Here is a 21,703-nt window from a genome sequence, read left to right as displayed (position 1 = left end):
AGATTGTTAAATATAGAGACAAGAGTGAAGCCTTCTTCACTCTTGTCAATACTTTTCTAATCCTTAGTTTTGTTTGAAGACATTTTAGTCTTTTTGTCTTGGACAATAGATATTCTACTTTAATACTATATCATCTTTGAGTGTTTTTTTAGTTTTTTTGAGTGATACAACAATATATTGACATTTTGGTTCTTTGAGGTTTATGTCCTTGTTTTACAATAGATGTATGTTTAGGACCTAAAAATCACAAAATCTTTATATTATTAGATTCAAGAGCCTAAGCCTATTTTATAGACAAAGACTTTGTCAAGAAACAAAAAATACCTTTGGTTAAGAAAACTAAACCCATGCATGTAGAAGTCATAGATAATCATTTGTTGTCTTTTGGAGATGTTACTCATGGAATTGTTCTTTTAAATGTAGCAATTAAAGATCATAATAGTATAATAATATTTAATATAATAAGATTTTCTTCTAATCTAATTATTTTAGGATTATTGTGATTAAAAAAATATAACCCTCAAATAGATTGAATCTCTTATAATTTTAATTTTTTTATATTTAAATTTAAAATTTTGATAGTATAATAGAAATAGATAAGCTTAATACATCCAAATCCTTATTGGTAGGTGCAAGAACTTTCATACATATAACAAAAAAAGAAATCATCTTTTGCTATATATACCACACTAATTTTTGATGGTAGAAAGACATCAATTAGTATTCATAATCAATATCAAGATTTTCAGGATATTTTTCAAAAAAAGAATGTAGATATTCTTCCAAAGCATCAATCTTATGACTATTCAATTGATCTACAAGAAGAAGCTTAATCCCCATTTGGACCAATTTAGAACTTATTGCAAAATTAGTTGGTTGCATTAAACGAGTATATTAACAAAAACTTGGCTAAGAACTTCATACGCTATTCTAAATCTTCAACATGAACTCTTATCTTATTTGTGAAGAAAAAACATGGATATCTATAGATTTGCTTAGATTGTTGAGTACTTAATAAGATCACTATCAAGAATAGGTATCTCCTATCTTTGATTTAAAAACTTCTTAACCAACTCAATGAAATAAAGATCTATATAAAAATAGATCTACAATGAACATACAACCTAATTTGTAATAAGACAAGAGATGAGTCGAAGATTGTTTTTTAAATTAGGTATGGATATTTTGAATATAATGCCATACCTTTTGGACTCACAAATCTACTAGCTGTTTTTCAATATCTCATGAAACATGTATTTTATGAGTTACTTAATAATTTTGTTGTTTGTTATTTAGAAAATATTTTTATCTATTTTAAGAATATAAGTGAATATAAATTTTATATTTATCATGTATTACAAAAACTTAGAGATGCAAGATTATATATCAAGATAGAAAAGCGTATAATCCATACTATTCAAGTTGATTTTTTAAGATATATCATTTCTAACAAAGGATTAACTATGGATTCTAAGAAAATCTAGACTATCATGGATTGGAAGGTTCCAACATCTTTTAAAGATGAGCGATGTTTTTTTTTAAGATTTGTCAATTATTATTAAATCTTTATTAAAAACAAATTTCAAGTTATAGATCCTCTTATACATTTGATATGAAAAAATAAACTTGAGTGGAACAAAGAAGTTGAAATATCTTTTGAAGCCTTAAAAACATCATTTATTTTTGTACTAATTTTGTATTGCATAGAATTTTTTTAAGGCATTCTTTATGAGAATAAATGCATCAGACTTTGATATGGATGTTGTTTTAACATGAATAGAAATAGGTGATAAGCTCTATCTGATAGCTTTTATTTGAAGAAATTTTTAGTAAACTATATTAAATCTAAGATCCACAATAAAGAGTTTTTTTGTAATTTTAGATTCATTTCAAGAATAGTGTCATTAACTAGAAGGTACTTCTAGTCTAGTTACTATATATACAAATTACAAGAACATTATGTACTTCATGTCAATAAATGTTTTAAATTATTATTAAGCTTGTTAGAGTATATTGTTATCAAGATTTGATTTTAAGATCACCTATAGGCTCAAAAAGCAACAAGGTTTATTAGATGCCCTTTTTAAAGATTCTTATCTTGCACCAAAAGAAAGAGATGTAATTTTTGATCAACAAAGAATAATTCTCTTGAAATCAGAGCATTTTCATCTTTGATCAATAAAATTAACATTAAATATTGATTCAATCTTTGTCAATCAAATTCAATCAAGTACATCTTCTGATTTTCTTATTTATGATATCAAAAATAATTCTTCTAAGTCTCATGATACTTCCAAGTTGGAGTTCAAGAATAATCTATTCTACTTCAAGGAACAGTTATACATTCCAAAAAACAAAGCATGCTTACAAGTTCTTTAAGCTTGTCATGATTTTCTAGCAACCAGACATTTTGTATATAACAAGATTTTGGAGCTAATATCTAAAGATTTTTGGTGGCTTAAAATTTGGAAGGCAGTCAAAGACTTTGTACAATCATGTGATATTTATTCAAGATCTAAAACTCCTTATCATTGACCTTATAGACTTCTTCAACCATTATCTATTCCAAAACAATCATAGTCTTTTGTTTCTATGGATTTATCATAGATCTTCTAATGTTAGGTTCATATGATTTTATATTCGTGATAGTAGATTGTTTTATCAAGATGGCACATTTTATACCACGTACAAAATCTATCATAGGTAAAAAAATGATTAAGCTTTTTCTTGATAATATCTATCGCTATTATAGATTTTTGAAGGATATTATATTAAATAGAAAGACTCAATTTATATCAAGGTTTTAGAAAATTATTTTTAAGATTTTAAAGATAGATATAAAGCTCTCTTTGGCTTTTCATCCTCAAACTAATAGTCAAACAAAACATGTGAATAAAGTTTTTAAACAATATTTGAGGTGTACCATCAATTATTATTAACATAAGTAGACAATTTTTTTGCCATTGGCAAAGTTTGCATAAAATAATTTGATATATTTTTTTTATTCAACAAATATTTTTTTTTACCAATTATAGTTATTATCCATGACTTGATACTTTTGACTTTTCAAAAGTTGATAATCTTATATCAGAAGATTTGGCAAATTGTTTATTAGAACTTTATACAACAATGAAGGCGTAGTTAAAGAAAACTCAAGAATAACAAAAGATCAATGCAGATGCCTATTACAAAGAACAACCACAATTTAATATGAATGACAAGGTATAGCTATTTTATTGCAATATCAAGACTATTTGTCCTTGTGATAAGTTGGACTATTATAAGCTTGGAAATTTTCTTATTAGTAAACAAGTCATTTCTATTGCTTATCAATTATATCTACAAAAATCTATGAAGATCCATCATGTATACTATATGTCTCTTTTTTCAGCCATATAAGACAATAAATATTTCAAGAAGAAGATAAATGCCACCTCTTCCTATAAAAGTAGATAATAATTAAGAGTTTAAGGTAGAAGAAGTCTTAGATTCAAGGTGATGGAAAAATAGATTAGAATATCTTGTTCATTAGTATGAATATGATATTAATGAACGTATATGGATACTAACAAAGAATCTTATAAATACAACAAAGAAGGTTGTGGTTTTTTCTTGATGACATCTATCGAAATTAAGAGGAAGAATAGCAAAATCTTTACTATGAAAGAAATAAGATCTAGGAAAGGTAGCATTTTTATCTTATATTTTTGTTTATAACTTTTTTATATTTATGATGCTAAGGAGATGGAGAATCAACAACTAACAAATTTAATTCAAGAGCTATCACTTGTTGACTCATCGGACAAGATATTATGATTGTTATAACTTTCAAGATGATGTAAATAGGATGAAGTTCTTGAAGAACAACATGTCCTTTTTCAAATAGATGGCAAGATATGACGTATTTGGTATCACAGATTTGGAAGAGACTCTCAATGTTTAATGTTTTTATTAGAGGCAAGAACAACTCTTGGCAATGTTTCAAATATTTTATTTAAAAAAAGTTATAAAAGCTTCAACAACAATCAAATAAGAAGATGGTCTTTTTGCCCTATTATAGGATATTATCCATGGCTAAGAAGACCTATCAACCATTTTTGAAGAGAACAAAGATCAAAGTATGTGACAAATACAATTTATTGCATCTTGTATTTTTTCAATATATGATGACTATTCCTCATGGAACTTATCTCTAAAAGACAGGGCAATAACATGGACATTCATATTTATTCTAATATTTGTCTATATGATTAAAGAGAAGTAGGTAAAAATAAATTTATTTCATAATATTTTTTAGAGATGCTTCCTAAAAGCTTCATAGACATTGTTTTGACTTTACATATGTTTGTAGTTGATTCATGTGTTAAAAATTTATAAAAAAAAATAAAATAATAATAATATATTACATATTTATATAAAATTGTCAAAACTCTAATGCATTTGTTTTGAAAACTTTGTGTGAATATATAAGTTTTTTAATGCATAGAATTGGTATCAATTAAAATATCAAACATATTGTAAAGAAAACTAAAATTTTAAATTTATATTTAAAGAAACGTAATTAATAAGTTGAAGATGCCTAAAATAGTATAATTTAGCTTTTGATATTAATAAAAATTAATATCAAAATAATATATTAATAATCAAAATATAAAATCAGAAGTATATCTCAACTATGATGATTTTTGTTTTTCTATTGGATAATTTGGAATATACATTAATTAGTATCATTGTGCAAAAAACAACCTTGACACTTTTACTAAAAACTTAAAAAAAATTCTTTCAAAAAAAATTTCTCTCAATATATTGGAATCATGTTCACTTGAACATTAATTTTTTAGTTGTCCAACCATATCAAAATTACATAGGTACATAATCAATATTGTAATACAAATATTTGAAATATTTGTTTAAAAAATCTTCTTAGACAAAGAATTTGGATTCGATGTGAAATAATATATAAAAATATAAACACTGATTTATTTACTTAAGTAATAAAAAAATGATTGATAGTTTTGTAGTATATTCTTATGATATTCAGACATACTTATTTTGTAAAATTTAACACTTTTTTGATTTATTGTATACTATGTAAAAAAATAATGATCAAAAATAAAAATTATATTATTCTACTTGGTTACCTTCACTCAAAGGACACATAATAAGGATTAATAAATAAGAAGTAAAACTTTATTTTAATGAATTTAGGTTGTCAAATTAAACTGTGGTCTAATTATTGGTAGACAATAAAGAATATAATACTTATGAAGTTGATGATTTAGTACAAATCAAAATATTATAATTAAAATACTAATACTATAAACCAAATATGATAGTTTGCTTCTCTACAAAAAAAATATGCATATTTGGTTGCATTAAAAATATCTAATTAATAAAATTATATTTGAATTTGTATTTTTTTTCTTTATTTTTTGGTTATACATGAAAGTTATATAGTATATTTAAAAAAACATACAAATGTAAAAATTAAAGTTAATTTTTTTTATAATAAGTTTGGCAATAAATAATATATATGTCATATAGTAATAAAAAAATCAATTAATAAAGAATATAATTAAAATTATATCAATTAATGTGAATGATGTTCTAAAATATAATTTATTCTATTTTTACATCTAAATTATTTCAAATTTAATTAAGTTTTTGTATGTTGTAATGATATTGTATGTCTTTTTGCAATTTAGAATTGCAACAAAGTATTAGTAGCATTAGTAGAATGTTACAATAACATTAGAAGATTGTAGACTCATTGCATGAATAATAAACAAGAATGTTAAAACCACCATTTTAACACTCAAGGGATATCTTGTTAACTATTAAAAAATGATCTAATCTTTGCACTAAAGACAATAAATGCCACAAAGTCTATATTTTTTCTCATTTAAAAATCTCATTATATATTATGTTATTTCTATACTTATATTGTATTGTAAAAATCTATATATATATATATATATATGCAACTAAACAAACAAATGCATGAAAAAAAAATGATCTAGAGGCAATAACAAGGCAAAAGAAATTAAAGAGATGAGAAATGGAGGAAATACATGGGAAGTATAAGCACGAAAGAGTGCAAAGAAGAGGACCCATTAAATTATAACATGAAGAATTTTTTTTTAATACATGAAAAACCAAATGAAAATACCCAAAACTAAAAAATAATCATATTGTGAAAAATAATATTTACAAATTGATCAGTGATTTTCTTTTTGAAAAATCTATGATACTGAAAAAGTATAATTATATTTAAAAATTTGTATTTATCTGAGTTGGATCATAACAGAAAATTTATGTGTAAATTAAATCATAACAGAAAATCACTTCATAAAACATAAAAAATTCAACATATTATAATGTACAATATCTTTAAAAGAAAAAGAAACGTTTTAATTTTTTTGATTCTTAGACGTTGAAACTTTTAAAATTTTGAAAAAAGATATTTTTTAGTAATATTACATCAAGTAACATTTAATTTACACATAAATTTATTGTTGTTTGTATACACAACATCTCTCATTTTGTACATTTTATTCTTAGTTGGAATTTGAAGGCGTCTTTTACGAACTTTCACAAAAACTCTGGTTGGTATTCCTCTCCTATGTCAACATACATTGCAAACTCAAATCAGTATTACATGTAATAAAAGTGAAAATTTGCAATTGTAGTAAATAATGTTATATCATTATTTTAATGTATATCCCTTTGTTCACTACTTCAATAGTTGCGTCCTACACAAAACATATCCTTCCTAGTTATACAAATGTATGTATATTCTCACAAATATATGCATGTACATATGTGCATATAAGAATGAATACCCATGCACAAATCTAATTAGAATAGCTAATTTTACTGTTACAAATAGTGTATATATACATACATGTCCACACACATGCACACACTATTTGTAATTATATATATATATATATATATATATATATATATAATGGTTTGTCATACAACAAGCATACAGTTAACATGTGGTTCAAAATTATATTTATTTTCAGAAGAAAGAAAGACAATACAATTTCCAAATTGATCCACCCATTACTATATTCAACAATACTTTTGTTACAACACTAGTCTATTAAATTAAAATTTAATCAAATTTTTTAAGCATGTATAGATTTTACTACAAAATAAAATGAATACAAATACATGACTACATTTTACTTTAATTTTGATCAAAATTAATATGGTCAAGAAGAAATACTAGTACGCAACAGATGGACATGTACACTGTTAGAATCCCCTTTCATTTCCTCAACAATCTAGGAATTCCTCCACTCGAAAATCCATGTCATCGATATTTTAAGATGATGAAATCGTAGATATGGTAAGTATAGCGAGAACGAAGATGAAAGGCGGGCGGGAGAGAAATCTACGAATATTGCATAAGAGATCTAGGAATTGGGTGGAAGCGAGAGGCGTGGAGGTGGTGTGCGGGGCGGGGAGTAGCTGAGCCATGAGGGTCATAAAACCCTAGTTTCATTGCAGTGTGGTGTGTATTCTTCGTCGCTGAGGTCGCAACCCGCCACACTCACTGTGCATCAAAGGTGGACCACCGCATTTTCATCAATCGAGCTTCTTCGCGGTGCTTGTTTCTGGCGCAGGCCATAGCCCCGGCCCTCTTCCCCTGTCTCGCGGCAGCCCACCCCCCGCTGCGTCTGTTAATTGCGCTTGCACGGGGTCGCGTTTCTTGTGTCAAGGAGTTGCGTGGTGGAGTAACTTTGAAAGTTTTTATTGCAGCACGTCGCGTGCGTTGCTATTTTCCATTCCCCCTCCCCCCTGCGACTGGCTGCTGTCGCCCGCTCTGGCTCTTGTGTCGATCCCGAATTGTACCGCAATGACCATGATGGTGTTACCCCCGTTTATCCGATTATCGAACCCTAGTTGATAGTGTTTATTCTTTTGTTACCCCCCCCCCTCAAGCTTAATCGGCATCGCACACCCGTGAACTTAGTCCCAGTGCCCTTTCTCTGCCCTAGCTTGTTGTGCTTCTCATGCGTGTTGAAGCGGATGTGAAGCGCAGAGCTCTCAAGCATACTCCTTTTCTTCGTCAAGAGGCTTAGTGAGACATGCTGTGTTGGCAAGTGCGTGAGGTCTTCATGATTTGAGATTTGAAAGTGATCGGAGTCTGAGATTGACGCGTACATTTTGGATGGGATTCGAGGCTGGTGTTTCCTCCGTCACCCCAGAATTGAGAATTGTAGTGTTTGTATGAAACCGTTCTGGAGAACCGTTGCAGTCGAGGATTTTGCAGGGCGAGTCTGTGCATTTGAGAACAGGAGGAGATATTCAAAGCGGTTGTAAAGAGAGTTGCCACACCTCTGGCCCGGACGAGAAGCTTTCTAACTGTCCAAGGGATTGCTGGCCGCCGTCACCACCACTTTCTCTCTCTGTCTGTCTTCCTCTGGGATCTGGTTTGCGTTGCATGTTGAGATCCATCAGCATCGGCAGTTCTACGAAACGTAGAGCATTGTGCATGTCCATGCGTTCCACTATGCCATACGTTTCCTCAACCGTGCCATAGATTTGCGACCATTCTGAGTGACTCAGAAAAGGAGATGCTGAGTGTGAACAGCGAAGAACCTGCTTCGTCCTCCTCCATCCTCCCTTAGTTCCCGAACTCATCCTACGGCCCACTTACGCAACCCGTCGAAGAACTGAACAGAGTTCAATACCAGTGCGATACCCGGCCTAAAAGTTTGGAACAATCTGGTTATCATCACCAGCAGAAGTAGGGGAAGGATTTTCACTCACACATTGGTGACATGAGACCTTGTTCGTCCCGGACAAGTTTTGCTTCCGAAAAGCCAACTCAATTTCTTTGCGGAAAAACACGAAACTCCCCGATTCTGCGGCACCTTCATCTAACCTTTTCACACCGGCTTCGGTTCTCTTGTCTTCCCGAGAACAGTTTGGCTGTCTCGCGGTGAAGGCTCGATTCTTTAGTGGTGCTCGAACTGCCGATTTCGGTTGGGGTGGTCATCGAATTGAAGCATAGGGGAACCACTTTCTGCGGAGATCCGGTTTCGAAATTTATGTTAATTGGTTTTTGGGTGCAGCTCGGACAAGCACGAGAACTGAAGACAAACATTTCCTCAATTTCTGCTATCCAGAGATACCGCTTTTGGCAACTCTGGCGCCGAGTCGAGCTATGCGGATGTGAAGAACCTTTACTTAAGAAAGATTGGAATTAGCGAAAGGTACAGTGCCCAAGTGCTGGCTCTCACAAACATCGAGTCTGGCAAGGAGTGTCCTGCAGCCCTAGGTGCAGCGACGGTGAACGGAATATGATGATAATCAAGTCCTTTGGGTTTGTACTAGAAAAGACACACTTGTAAACAGCATGTTTCCTACACGATATTAGTGCCGCAAGTAGAGAACATGGAGAAGAGGGAGCTTAATCTAAGGTTCGAGGTGATGGAGAATATGGCAAGGAGGGTCACTAGGTAGTTCAACCTGATCTCGGCATTTGTGCAATAAGATAATTTTGTCTTCGATTGCAAGGACCAGGCATGTTCCCTGCAGAAATGGCATCCGATCTGTCCTTAAACTATTCACCGACTCACCCTCCAACAATGGCGCGCCATAGCGATGCGTTTCTTACTAATTTGCACCTCAAAAATGAGCGTCTTGGAGAAATGCTTCTTTCTCCACAATCTCATGATGACTATTGGTCTCAAGTGTTTGGGGATCAACTTCGCATCACCTCCTTCTCTACTTCAAGTGAAAGATGCATGCCGCTGCTAGTACTTCACACCATATCTCCTGGGGTAGCGTTCAAGCTGGCGCCCTCTTACAGTCAGCAAGCTACAGATCTATCTGCGCTCCAAGCCTTGCACCTTTCTTGTCTCCACGAAAACAAGGTACTTCGTTCACGGGCAGTCTTGTCCACCTAATGCATGATACCGTCTTGTTTTTGTATATCTAATTCTCGTGCTATTCATCATGTCTTACTTGGTCGTGAGCGTATGTGTTGACGCATGGTTTGCGTATTTCATGGTTGTCTATTCTTCCTCTGAAATGACTTGTTGCACACCGTGATTCGTTGCCAAGTTTTTTATCATCCCACACTTCGTCCATGTATTACTACTATAGGGCTTTGATTTCGGTCCATGGATTGGTGGAATCTGTACACTTCGTGCACTTCATTGCATTTCTTTAATCTTTTTCAGTACCCATGTATCGTTCGTTTATTAATCCTCAACCGCTTCACTTCCAGTAGCGCTATAGTCGTTGTCACTGCGTAGATTGAAACGGGCCTGCATCAATCCATGTCTGACCTGTAGACAGTTCCGTCATGTTTCTTTCTTGTCATACTCTACTTAAAAGTGGTGTTGTACAAGCGGTCTTATCTCTGTCAATGTCTTCTAATTCAGACCTTTGAATGTGGAGTTTGCATCTTCATCGACTCCATTCTAAAACAGTGCTAAAACCAAGCTTCTTCGTAATTCATTGCTGACCCGATGTTTGCCCATGCTGTTGAATGCGGTTCAAGAACAAAACATAATCTAACTACTGTGGTTTTACTTTGATAATTGCAGACAGCGATAGCTTCGCTCAATGGTGGTTTTCAATTACACTTGGTGGCCATGCTTCCATCACAGAAACAAATATTAGAAGGCAGAAAAGACGCCTGCTTCTGGGGATTTGTTGTTGTTGAAGGAATGTACGATTCCTGCCTTGTTATGCTTAATCTACGCTGCCTGGCCATGGTACTCGACCTCGATGAGACTCTCATCGTAGCTAATACCTTGAAGACTTTCGATGATAGGATTGACGCTTTAAATCGTCGGTTGGTCAATAGAGAGGATCCTGTTTTGGCTGCATCACTCAAACGGTTTCAGGAAGATAAGGCTGTGTTAGAGCAGTACATCAAGACAGATCAAGTGTTCGACAATGGAAAACTGTACAAAGCCCAGTCAGAGGTGGTTCCACCTGTAGCAGATGGGGCGATTCCCCTCATTCGGCCCATCGTTCGGCTGCCGGAACGAAATATTATTCTTACACGGATCAATCCAGCAGTACGACCAATGACCATCTTTTTTCACTTTTCTTACAGTAGAATTTGTTGAATCCTTATTGACATATTTAAGACCTCCAACCATCTTGGGCATAACTATGTATACAGTTAGTTTAATCATAACAATTATTTCTGGATTAGAAAGCTAGACTGCCTAACTTGTTAATGGTCTGTGCAGGTGAGGGATACGAGTGTGTTGGTGAGGTTGAGACCAAGTTGGGAGGAGTTGAAGGTCTATTTGTTGGCAAAAGGTCGCAAGCGATTTGAAGCTTTTATTTGTACCATGTCAGAGAGGGATTATGCTTTGGAAATGTGGCGTTTGTTGGACCCCGATGCTCGACTCATAAATCCGCGAGAGTTGAATGAGCGGGTCACTTGTGTGAAGTCTGGTATGACTTCTTTTCCTTGCCTTGTGTGTCAAGAATTCCTTCTAGATTTTCACTGTTTCTTTAGTATTATTCTAATATCTTGTGTTTGGATATTGGAGTCCTTGGCTTATCCGGTTGCCCACGACTTACGTATCAGACAAAAGTGGCGGTTGTCATGGAGGACTGGCACATTTGTGCTTGACAGAAATTCCTTTTGCTCTCGTTTCAGATGCGAAAAAAGCGCTTAAAGACTGTTTCCCTCGTCACTGCTGTCATCCGAAGATGGCAATGGTGCTTGATGATCGGTTGCCTGTTTGGGAAAAAACGGATCAACCTCGCGTGCATGAAGTCCAAGCATTTATGCCTTACACGGATCCTAAAGGGGAGGTCAGGCTAGATTATATATTGTTTTTCACTTGTACTAATCATGCTTTTAATTCTTCTTCCTCTTCCTCTTTCCCTTTTCTGTTTGAAACTAACATTTTTATTCAACAGAGCATGAAGGAACTGCCACCTCTGTGCATCGCAAGGAATATAGCCTGTAACGTTCGAGGCTATTTTTTCAAGTAAGTGTTACCCTGGGCTTCATGAAAGTGACGTACTCACCGTCCTACGATCTCTTTTCGGCACCAAGTTTTTTGTGTGTTCTAACATGGTACTTCTAATTTAAACAAAAGTACAATGTGTTCACCTGAATTACTTGTAATGGTCTACATTTATTTGGAGGAGAATGTTTATGGATTTGGACCATTTATATTTGTGTCAGGGAGTTGGATGAGACTCTGACGCAGCAGATGTTGGAAGTAAAGTTCGATACAGAGGTCCACTCTTTGCCCAAGGCTCCTGACGTGAGCAATTACATAGTTCCTGAGGTGCGAAATAAACTTTCAATTTCCATTGTAATTCAGTTTGAATCCAATGTTTGTGCTGCAAGCTTTGTGAAATATCTCATCAAGCTCTTTCAATGAACAGGCTCTGTTGCTTGAACTTTAAAAGAGTTTTCTTTTGTTTTTTGTTGCTCATGTAATTTGGGGAATATTACACTGTAGTTATTTGTAAATGTGCTTCCTAAGAAATTTGTATGCTCTTATACAGGTGATGCAGGAAGAACTACTGCCAAATTCTACAGCCAATGGTGTTCGGGACTTTGGCGATGGAATGGCCAATGCGGAAGTTGGGATGAACCTGAAAACACCAGTGAGTCTTTGTGACATTATCTTTACTTTATTAATCAGCGTGTTGTTTGTTAGGAACATGTGCTGTGTTCAGCATTTCTGTGTACGATGTTTTCTTTGAACAGTAGATTATTATGTTGGTGATAGTAATATACTGTGTTATGGTATTCTGAAAATCTCACAGCTAATGTCATGGGAGAGCAGTCAAAATTTTAAACTGAATGACGTCAGGCACTTGTTCCTTGCTGTGTGACTGTACTAATGTTTTTCACGCTGACAGAGCACTAATGGGTTATCCCACACCCAAAGTTACTCCATGGATGACGACTTAAGATTGGCACTCAAGCAACCAATACAACAACCTTTACAGCAGCATCAACAGCAGCAGCAGTCTCACCTTTTGGTTTCAGATTCTACTGGCCGACCTCGTCCTCCGTTCATAGGGGACCCTTCTCAAGTGGATTCTTTACTGTATCTTCCAGCTGACAGTATTGCATATCTATCAAGTGCCGATAACGGTCTCTATCCTACAGGTGTTCCTAGAAGACACGTAGGTCCTGTTCAAACTAGGTTATTAGAAGGTGCTATTCAGGGATCCCCAGGTAGAGAAGAAGGAGAGGTTCCAGAGACAGATATTGATCCAGATACTCGTAGGCGATTACTCATATTACAGCACGGTATGGACGCAAGCAAGCCACCTGCACCTCCTGCACCATTACCAACGCAAATTATTCCCGCTTTACCTCCTGGAGGAGGGTGGCTTGGTATTGAAGAAGAGATGAGCCCTCGTCGACCAAGTCGAATATCTCCGGAGTTGGTTGTGGAGCCAGAGTCTCCTTCTTTTGATCGTTCTGGACCGCCTGGATTTGAAAATCCTTACATTCGTGAACAGCAGCTGATAAGAGAAGCAGCAAGAAGACAACGTGATCAGGAAGAGGTGAAATCAGATATCTAAAACAGAGTCGAGGTTGTGTATGGTGTCCAGCAGATTATTTCATTTTGCATTGTTCTCATCAGAGATTAATTGAGAAAGTTGGATGCCTGCAAATTTTTCTTATTGCTATTGTTGCGTTGGTGACTGTGCAGGGTTTTTTTGGAGAGGCCAGATCGCAACATGACGATTCTGCCTTTTCAGGTATACTTGCAGATTTATCGAACTTCGTCTCTACAAGAACCATCCAATCCTTTTATGGAGGTGCTATGTGCTTGTAAAATTCCCTTTTCTGTGTTTTGCATTCTGGTAATGTGCGCTCTTTCTGAGTTATTCCTGGTGATTGGCAGATGAAGATGGTGCAGCAAATATTTCCACACGAGTAATCTTAAGGGAACCATTTAAAACACCTCGAGCGGGGCCATTTCCTGCTGTTAATGCTATCAGCGCGTTACATGAGATAGGGCAAAAAGTTAAACGAACTGTGAGTCCTACTATTTTTTCTCTTTACATATGTTCATGCTCTGTATCCTTCATTCATGAGTTTTGCTTTCAGTTAAGGCTGCTGTTGATTATTAACGTTTCTGCTGAAGTATGCAAGCATTTTAGTACATATTACTCACTTCACGCGTTGTTAATGGCGGGAGTTGTCAGGTACAATATCGCACAGATATAAGGAGTTCAACCCATTCTGGAGTTGCTGTTGAGGTGCCGCTGGTTCACCTTTCCTGATTACAGCTACTTCAGTAGTATACCACGAAACGCTTTTATTTGAGCAATGTAGCTGGCTTGAATGAAGTTAATGGTATGAGTTGTGGTTGGAGTTTGCTCATGAAACCATTGTATACTACCCATACCAGGTTATGTTTGGTGGTGAAAAAGTGGGAGAAGGCGTAGGGAGGACCAGGAAAGAAGCCAAGTATAATGCTGCAGAGTCAGCATTACTGTATTTAGCAAGTAAGTATTTCACTTTAAGTAATATCTCAATTAGATGGTAACAATTTAAGGCAGATTTCTGTGTTCGATTGATCGTTTAAACTGTTCTATCTTGAATTTGTTTCCACCGTTTTTGGGTATAGATTTTTAATTCATTAATTGTTTCAGTGTCTTATAATAATATTGTGGAGTTGTTATCGGACCTATTTGACCATATGTTATATTCCCTCTCTACAGCCAAGGCCACTGGGGGATCAGTTTCAGCACCTTCTACCACTGTGTTGCCAGAACCAGTTAAAGAGGTTCGAGTGACACGTGGTCCTAGGGATCCTCGTTTGTCGGCTGGTCTCGCACCTTTGCCTAGGGATGATGATAGTCCAGTTGCAAGCACTTCGGGACATGTTTCCATGGGCGGCTATCACTCAAATGAGGAACCGTTGCCATATAATCATGTTGGAGCTCTTAAGGAATTGGTAAGCCTTCGACTGTACTTCTATCTAGTGTATGCTTTATATCGAATCATACATGCGCTTTCCAGCTTCTGACCAATGGATGATAATTTTGTTTTCATCTCATACACATAGTAGTTAAGGCTTTGGAATTCATCGCGCAAATAAAGTACCGGATATTTTTAGCAGCATTAAGAATTTTACATGTATCGAATGGTTGTTTTATGCAATTGCAGTGTACTAGAGAGGCAATTAATATTCAATTCAAAGCACTTCCATCAACTGGAGTTGGGCAGCGACAAATATTTCGTTGTCAGGTACGGACTAGAACTAGCAGTGCGTTGGTTTTAATGAATAGAACAGCATATTGTTCGTAGTCTGAAAATTTATCCATTCTGGTTTCTTCGCTTGAATGATGTGGCTACTTTTAGAGTAAATTTCAAGAACCTAATTGGTTTGATGTGACAGGTCGAGGTTGGTGGACGAACGTTGGGTAGAGGTAGTGGACCTTCTTGGGATGACGCCAAGCAACAAGTAATTTCATATCTTTCGAAGCCCACTCTTAGATCCTAGTCCAGCACATTCGCTGGATCTACATACCAAATAGGGTACTTCTTAAATTGAAATAAATTTTATGCAATGTATTCATCTGATAGTTTTCTCATGTGGAAAGTTTTTGTTGTGTTTTTACTCAGGCTGCAAAAGAAGCTTATATTCAGGTGGAAATGTCTCTACGGCCGCATAAGCGAGGGAATGGGCCACCAAGGTCAGATTTCTCTTTTTAACGAGTTTTAGCAGGCACTCAAATCATTTCAAATTGTATTTACGTTAACATATTGGTAATGCGTCTCATTTCTAACTTTGAGGAGTGTTGAGCTATGATTCAACATCAACCTTTTAAGAGTACAATCATTCAACATCTGAATCTTTCGTTTGAATATATTCATTCTTCATGTAATCACGCGCTTCATCTAAATTTCAGGTTTCAAGTATCTGGAACACTCGCTTGTTAAGCTTTAAGTGAGATGATATGCAGTCTTGTACTGACTTCGATATTGTGCATATTGTACAGGTCACCAGGGAGTAGTAAGCGACTGCGAACGGAATCATTTAAAGACCGTGGTGTTGCATCCAGTCTACCTCCTGTGCGTGGGGTTAGGTCAAGACATGCAAGGAACCTTTCACCGGTGCTATGAACTGGAATAGTCCGATGGATTGACAAGCTACGTGTACCAAACCCTGGATCAACATATGGAAGAAAAGTCGACTGGAGCATGTGGTGCATGACTGGCACATCTTGTGTGATTACGTTCAGCTACTAACGTAGAGTAATTCTTCTTGCTCTTCACACTGATTTGGGCTAGTTCTTCCACGTCTGGTCCTGAAACCACTGGTGCCGAATTCTGGCCTAGGAAGTAGGTTTACCAATTTTTGGGTCATATGCTGGTTGCTCTCATGCCGTTCTGGCTTGCACTGTAGTGTATATTGTATTAGCATTTGGCGGATGCTCAAAACACAAGTACTTGGTGCTGGATCCTGTCCTCGAAGAACGCTTATTTTACTCTCCCGGTGTTGTCTTCTGGTGAAAGAAGAAAACTGCGTTGTTTAAGGTGATCAAAGAGAGGTGTTCGAGCAAGAGCATGCCCATATTCTACCCAGGGTCCATGTCTTGACCTGAAAGCGGTTGTGGCCAGACAATATTCTTCTCCCTTTTGGTCTGAAGTTGACGTCAACCCTGAAGTTCGGGACAAATCCGCACCTTTAGAGATCTAGTCCACCACTTGTGGCATAATTTTTGCGGACTTGTTGGGTACACCACTAGAGGACGTTTATTTTGAGATGAGTTTTGGCATTGTTGCAATGCTCATCTTCTTAATGACCATGTGAACATTTCCAACAATTCTGTTTTGTAAACATGTGTCGAATTTTGTCTTGAACTTTATTTGGAAAGTGCGTTGCTAAGTATCGTGTTTATATTGACAATACTCTTGAGAAAGGTGAAACAGAGTTCTTTCCTGCTCGTTTGCTTGTAACTGATTTTTTCGTAATTGTTTGTTCGTCCGTTTTTATTTTTCCCACTTTTGATAATTGGTATGTTTTTCTCTTTTGCATCCATTGTGTGCCATGGAAATGTTTCCTCTAAGTTTATACATTCTTACTCTACTTTTTAATCTATTTCATTCTATATCCTAAAAAAATAAACATGATGATAGCTCTATTTATGGCCAACGACTTGATTGCCTGCTTCCTGTACATCCACAACGAGCTTACATTAGAAATTGAGGTGTTTTATTTCACAAAGTCTGACGAGTATAAGTATTATATTTACATTATTAAGCTATTACCAGGGAAAAGGCATTAAAGTTTGAAGACTTGAAAAATTTACATGAAAAGTCTAATGATGTAATATGTAATCATGTTTTTATTTTTACTCTGGTAAGATATGTTTAAAATTTATATTTCAGTAGTGTTTTTTAAAGAACTTATGATTCATGTAATTAACTTTTAAATTTGAAAAACCAGAAAAGATAGTGTTTTATGTAATATTTCTAATTTTATAATTTTTGCATAAAAAATAAAACCTCTCCATTATTTATTTATTTATTTATTTAATATTTTACATAAATATATTTCAGTTGAAAATTAATAAATAATAATGTAATATTTTGATAATTCTGGCCTTGAAGAACCGATTAAGATTATTTTCAACAACTTTGGTATAGTATGTATTGACCTTGTATGGAAGCATATGTAATGGTGAGAGTATTAAATTCAACACAACATTTTATATTGTATACTAATCTATATAGTATTAGTTAAAATTATCCACAACAAATACATATTTTATTTTTATTACATTATTCCAATAATATAATTATATTCTAAAATAAAAATAATATCCAATTAAATATTATATGATATATTTAGACTTCATTTTTGTTCATTTCAAAAGTATTTAAAATAAAAGCACGATTTAAGAACTTAACTTGTGTATTTATTACTTGAAGATCTACATTTGAGGATTCTACTGAGTATTATGTAATATTTAAAAGTATTATCAAATAAATTAGCATAATATTTAAAAAAAGAAGTTTGGCCTGGTTTTAGACAACCAATATACAATATTTCATTCAATATAGACATGAATTTAAATTAAATTTCTTTGCTATTAAAAATAATTATTTTATTGATAATTTGGAAATAAAGTGTTTTTTGTTTGTTTATTTGAAATAATTTTTTATTTTTAGCCAAGTTAATACACTATTTAAATTAAAATTTCAAACTAGTAGACATTGTACTAAGTTAATTGGAGAGAACTAGTCTTACAATTTTTATTGGGCATCAATCTATCATTTGGATTGTTTTATTTATAACTAAAATATTTGCAATCATTTTTTGCTAGAAGTTTTCAATAAGTTGATTGCCTACCATATAAAGGGTAGTTGCACCATTTATGTATATAGATGTTAGCTTGTTATTGTAAAGCACCTTGCTACATTTCATATCTAACTTGTTGAAAAATCTCAATTTGTTGTATGACTTGATAATATTCTATAAGAACATTTATTATCTAATATAAGAATGATTGTTCTCTTGTATGAAAACAAGTGGCACTTAAAACCACTTCTAACTCATAGTAGCCTATAACTTCTTTTTTGTTGGCCTCAGTCATCTTGTCTTTGTCTACTGAAGGCATCTAAAAAGGTTTTCTGTATAGAAGTCTATAAATATCATCTTTTGCTAAGTCTTCATTTTTCTTGTAATACAAATATATTACATTTTTCATACAATACTTGACTCTTAAAATTGAAAACGGACACCTAAATATGATCATTTTATTTTTTAGCAAGACAAGATTTAGATTTTGTATACTAACATGTTGTAGATATTAGTTTTCTTGGTAATTTTATTTATTTTTTATTTTTTAAAATTTAAGTATACTTAATTGCAATCTAAATTATAGTGCTATGAAGGAAATGAGCTTGGATAGATTTTCCTAGCAATAATTGAAAATGAAGGTGTGATTGCCTTGGTGGGCAAATTAATTGGCAATATTTGTACATAATGACTAATGTCTTTCAAAGCAAATATGTTTTTATTTAATCAAATGGTAAAATGTGTCTTCACATCCTTATCCAAATTTATTCTCTTCAATATTATATTTACAAGATTAACATATTTTTGCCATCTTTTTTTTATTTATACAAATAAGAAATTGATACTCACTTAAAAAATTCTTATTTTAATGCCATGAATTCGTAAATTAATAGTTTTTCTCTATTAAAGTACTTTTCTTGTCATGTGTCTAAGTTTGTAACCAAATTAGTCTTAAGATTATATGTTCGAATTCTTAGATTGCTTTGTGCAAGAGAAGGACAAATATCACACACAATATTCTTTAAATCTAAGTTTCTAAGTTTAATTTCAAATTAGTATTTAGGCATTTTTTTTTTTCCCATCAACATATTATATTTCAAAAATATGTCTATGCTTGTCTAGAAGTTTCCATATATCTTTTATCTTGATTCATGCTTATCAAAGACAAGTATCTCTTCTCATGAATTATAAGTTTAATTAGCCATGATTTTAAGTTTTATATATATATATATATATATATATATATATACTATCTTCTAAATATTAAGTTGATTTCTCTTTTACTTTTATATCATACTTTGGTAATCTTTTTTTGGTTCCTATAACTTAGTTTATCTATAGAGCATTATTTTTTGTTGTGGCTGAAATTTTGTGCATTGTACTAATGTTTCAAATTTTTAAAATATTCATAAAATTATTTATTCTAATAATATCCATTTATGAAAAATTATATATCTCATTTTAATTTTTATTTATTTATTTATATTTTTAATAATGAGATTTCACTTTGATATTGTTTCTTTACTTTTATTTACTAATTTCTTATTTCAAGTCTTTGTTTTTTCAAATTGAAACAATTCTCAGCTGAAAAAAAACAATTGATATCTTTTTATATTTATTTATATCCTAAATATTTTTTCATTATTAACCTTATGCTCACCAAGTTTAAACTCTATTTAGATTGGTAGATGGATTAAAAAATGTAAGGTGATAGTTTCTATTTGATAAACATTTGATTATTTTCTTAAAAAGATAACCAAACTTGACAATAATTAATTTGGTGTTTTGTATCCAAATAAAATCAATACCAAATTAGAAGGTAATTATAATTTTTTAATATAATTTTTTAGTTTTATGTAATTGGCTTGATCACTACTACTTCAAATTTCTAAAATTTCTTAGAAATAATTACTAAAACATATCTTTTCTCTTAATTTTAATACTTTTAGAATCAAAGCCAATAACTTCTTTGATTTCACTTGCTATTTATTGTACAATTCTTTTGAACTTATCTAGAATGATTTTTTTAATATAACTTAAGTTAGTGTTTTAAGAGCTTCAATATCAAAAGATTTGTTTGTGCTCTATATTGCCTTGGGATCAACTAAAGCATTACACAAGTAAAAATTATATTTGCTATTGATAGGCATGTATAATGATAGTAGTAAAGTCTTTCAATTAGCTTCTTTAGGAAAATAATTTTAAAAAAAGCATCTCTTCATAATATTCTTATTTAGTAATAAGACCTCTTTAATTGTCATTTCTAATTCAAATAGCAAAGAACTAAATTGTTTTAAAGAAGGGCTTTCTTCTTACATTTTTTTCTAAAAAAAATTATAATATTTTGAAAAAATATATTTTGTTTCTTACTATTTAGTATTAGTTAAAACATCTCTTAGATTTTTTTATAATAAAAACCAATAAAATTTCAACCATAATTGGTACACAAAGTTTTACATGAAAATACATTTAATTAGATGCAATTGTCTCTCTTGTTACAATATCTTCATTATAATATCTCAACATGGCAAGCTTTGTTCTTAAATACAAAAAATTTCATAAATTTGGTCACCTTTACATAATACAGACATTCTTTACATATAAATTTGGAGAGTACAATTGTACATATTTACAATCGTGTAAGTGTTTTATCACCTACATTTATAGCCCTGCTATTTTTATAAATTATATGTATTTTTTGTAAAAAGCATTTGTATACCAATGTTTATATTACTTTCAATTTTTTTGCATAAAATCTTCTGTTCTGTGCCACATAGTGTGCGTTCAGTATACACAAGTAATAATGCATTCTATTGGTTTATGTAACAAAAATATGTTTCTTCCAATTATTTACTTTTATTGTTATTTTTATATATTGGAACATCTTTATTTTATATTTTTGCAAACAAATGGTCCACAAAATTTCTCTTGAGGTAAAGTTGACTGTTCACTGGTAAGAACCAACTTGTGGAATTTGTTTCCAGATCCTCGACCATTTTCTTTATATCACATATAAAGAAAATTCTTCTTGTGATGAATCATAGATGTGGGTCATTACAGGTCTACATTATATGGTCGGTGGCTACAATTAGTAAAACTATTTCAGAGTTGATTAAAGCCTTAAAAAACACGAAGACATCGATCCTAAACCTAGCATTCAGAACAAATATAGTATTTCCTTCTAATTGGCATACCAAATTTAAGTTTGACTTCTGAGTTAATTCATATTTCAAATACCTGGTCCCACAATGGTAAAGTAGCCTTGCTGTGGTGCTGGGAACTTTCTTCAGCCAAGTATCTGGGGCAGAGTCACCTGATCCAAAAAGGAGCTTATTTGAAGCCACAAACGACAAACTTATGTGACAAGAAACAATAGCGTTGAAATGGAAAATGGGTTAACACGAAGGCTGATA

General features: G+C 32.9%; 1 protein-coding gene across 1 annotated transcript; it reads left to right on the top strand.

Moving 5' to 3' along the window:
• The first annotated feature begins 9,533 nt into the window (after positions 1-9,533).
• On the top strand, positions 9,534-16,849 carry LOC112288594 (RNA polymerase II C-terminal domain phosphatase-like 1). The gene is made up of 17 exons (XM_024532920.3): positions 9,534-9,896; positions 10,575-11,054; positions 11,232-11,442; positions 11,651-11,808; positions 11,917-11,987; positions 12,188-12,293; positions 12,517-12,618; positions 12,877-13,533; positions 13,683-13,731; positions 13,878-14,011; positions 14,182-14,235; positions 14,388-14,484; positions 14,701-14,936; positions 15,149-15,229; positions 15,381-15,446; positions 15,608-15,678; positions 15,985-16,849. Exons 1-17 carry the CDS (start codon positions 9,546-9,548, stop codon positions 16,106-16,108), a joined length of 3,048 nt encoding a protein of 1,015 aa, XP_024388688.1. The 5' UTR covers positions 9,534-9,545; the 3' UTR covers positions 16,109-16,849.
• The last annotated feature ends 4,854 nt before the right edge of the window (positions 16,850-21,703 follow it).

This window comes from Physcomitrium patens, chromosome 11 (genome assembly GCF_059467195.1).
Source record: "Physcomitrium patens ecotype Gransden chromosome 11, ASM5946719v1, whole genome shotgun sequence".
In the NCBI taxonomy this organism is placed as follows: Eukaryota; Viridiplantae; Streptophyta; class Bryopsida; order Funariales; family Funariaceae; genus Physcomitrium; species Physcomitrium patens.
The sequence above is the reverse complement of the archived record's forward strand: the minus strand, read 5'-3'. Positions and strand labels throughout refer to the sequence as shown.

What these genes read in the sequence shown, in the direction of transcription:
- LOC112288594 (XM_024532920.3), top strand. Translation starts at nt 9,546, where the DNA reads ATGTTCCCTGCAGAAATGGCATCCGATCTGTCCTTAAACTATTCACCG. An exon ending in GGATGAACCTGAAAACACCA is followed by an intron (nt 12,619 to 12,876) that starts GTGAGTCTTTGT and finishes TCACGCTGACAG; the next exon opens with AGCACTAATGGGTTATCCCA. An exon ending in GGCAAAAAGTTAAACGAACT is followed by an intron (nt 14,012 to 14,181) that starts GTGAGTCCTACT and finishes GGGAGTTGTCAG; the next exon opens with GTACAATATCGCACAGATAT.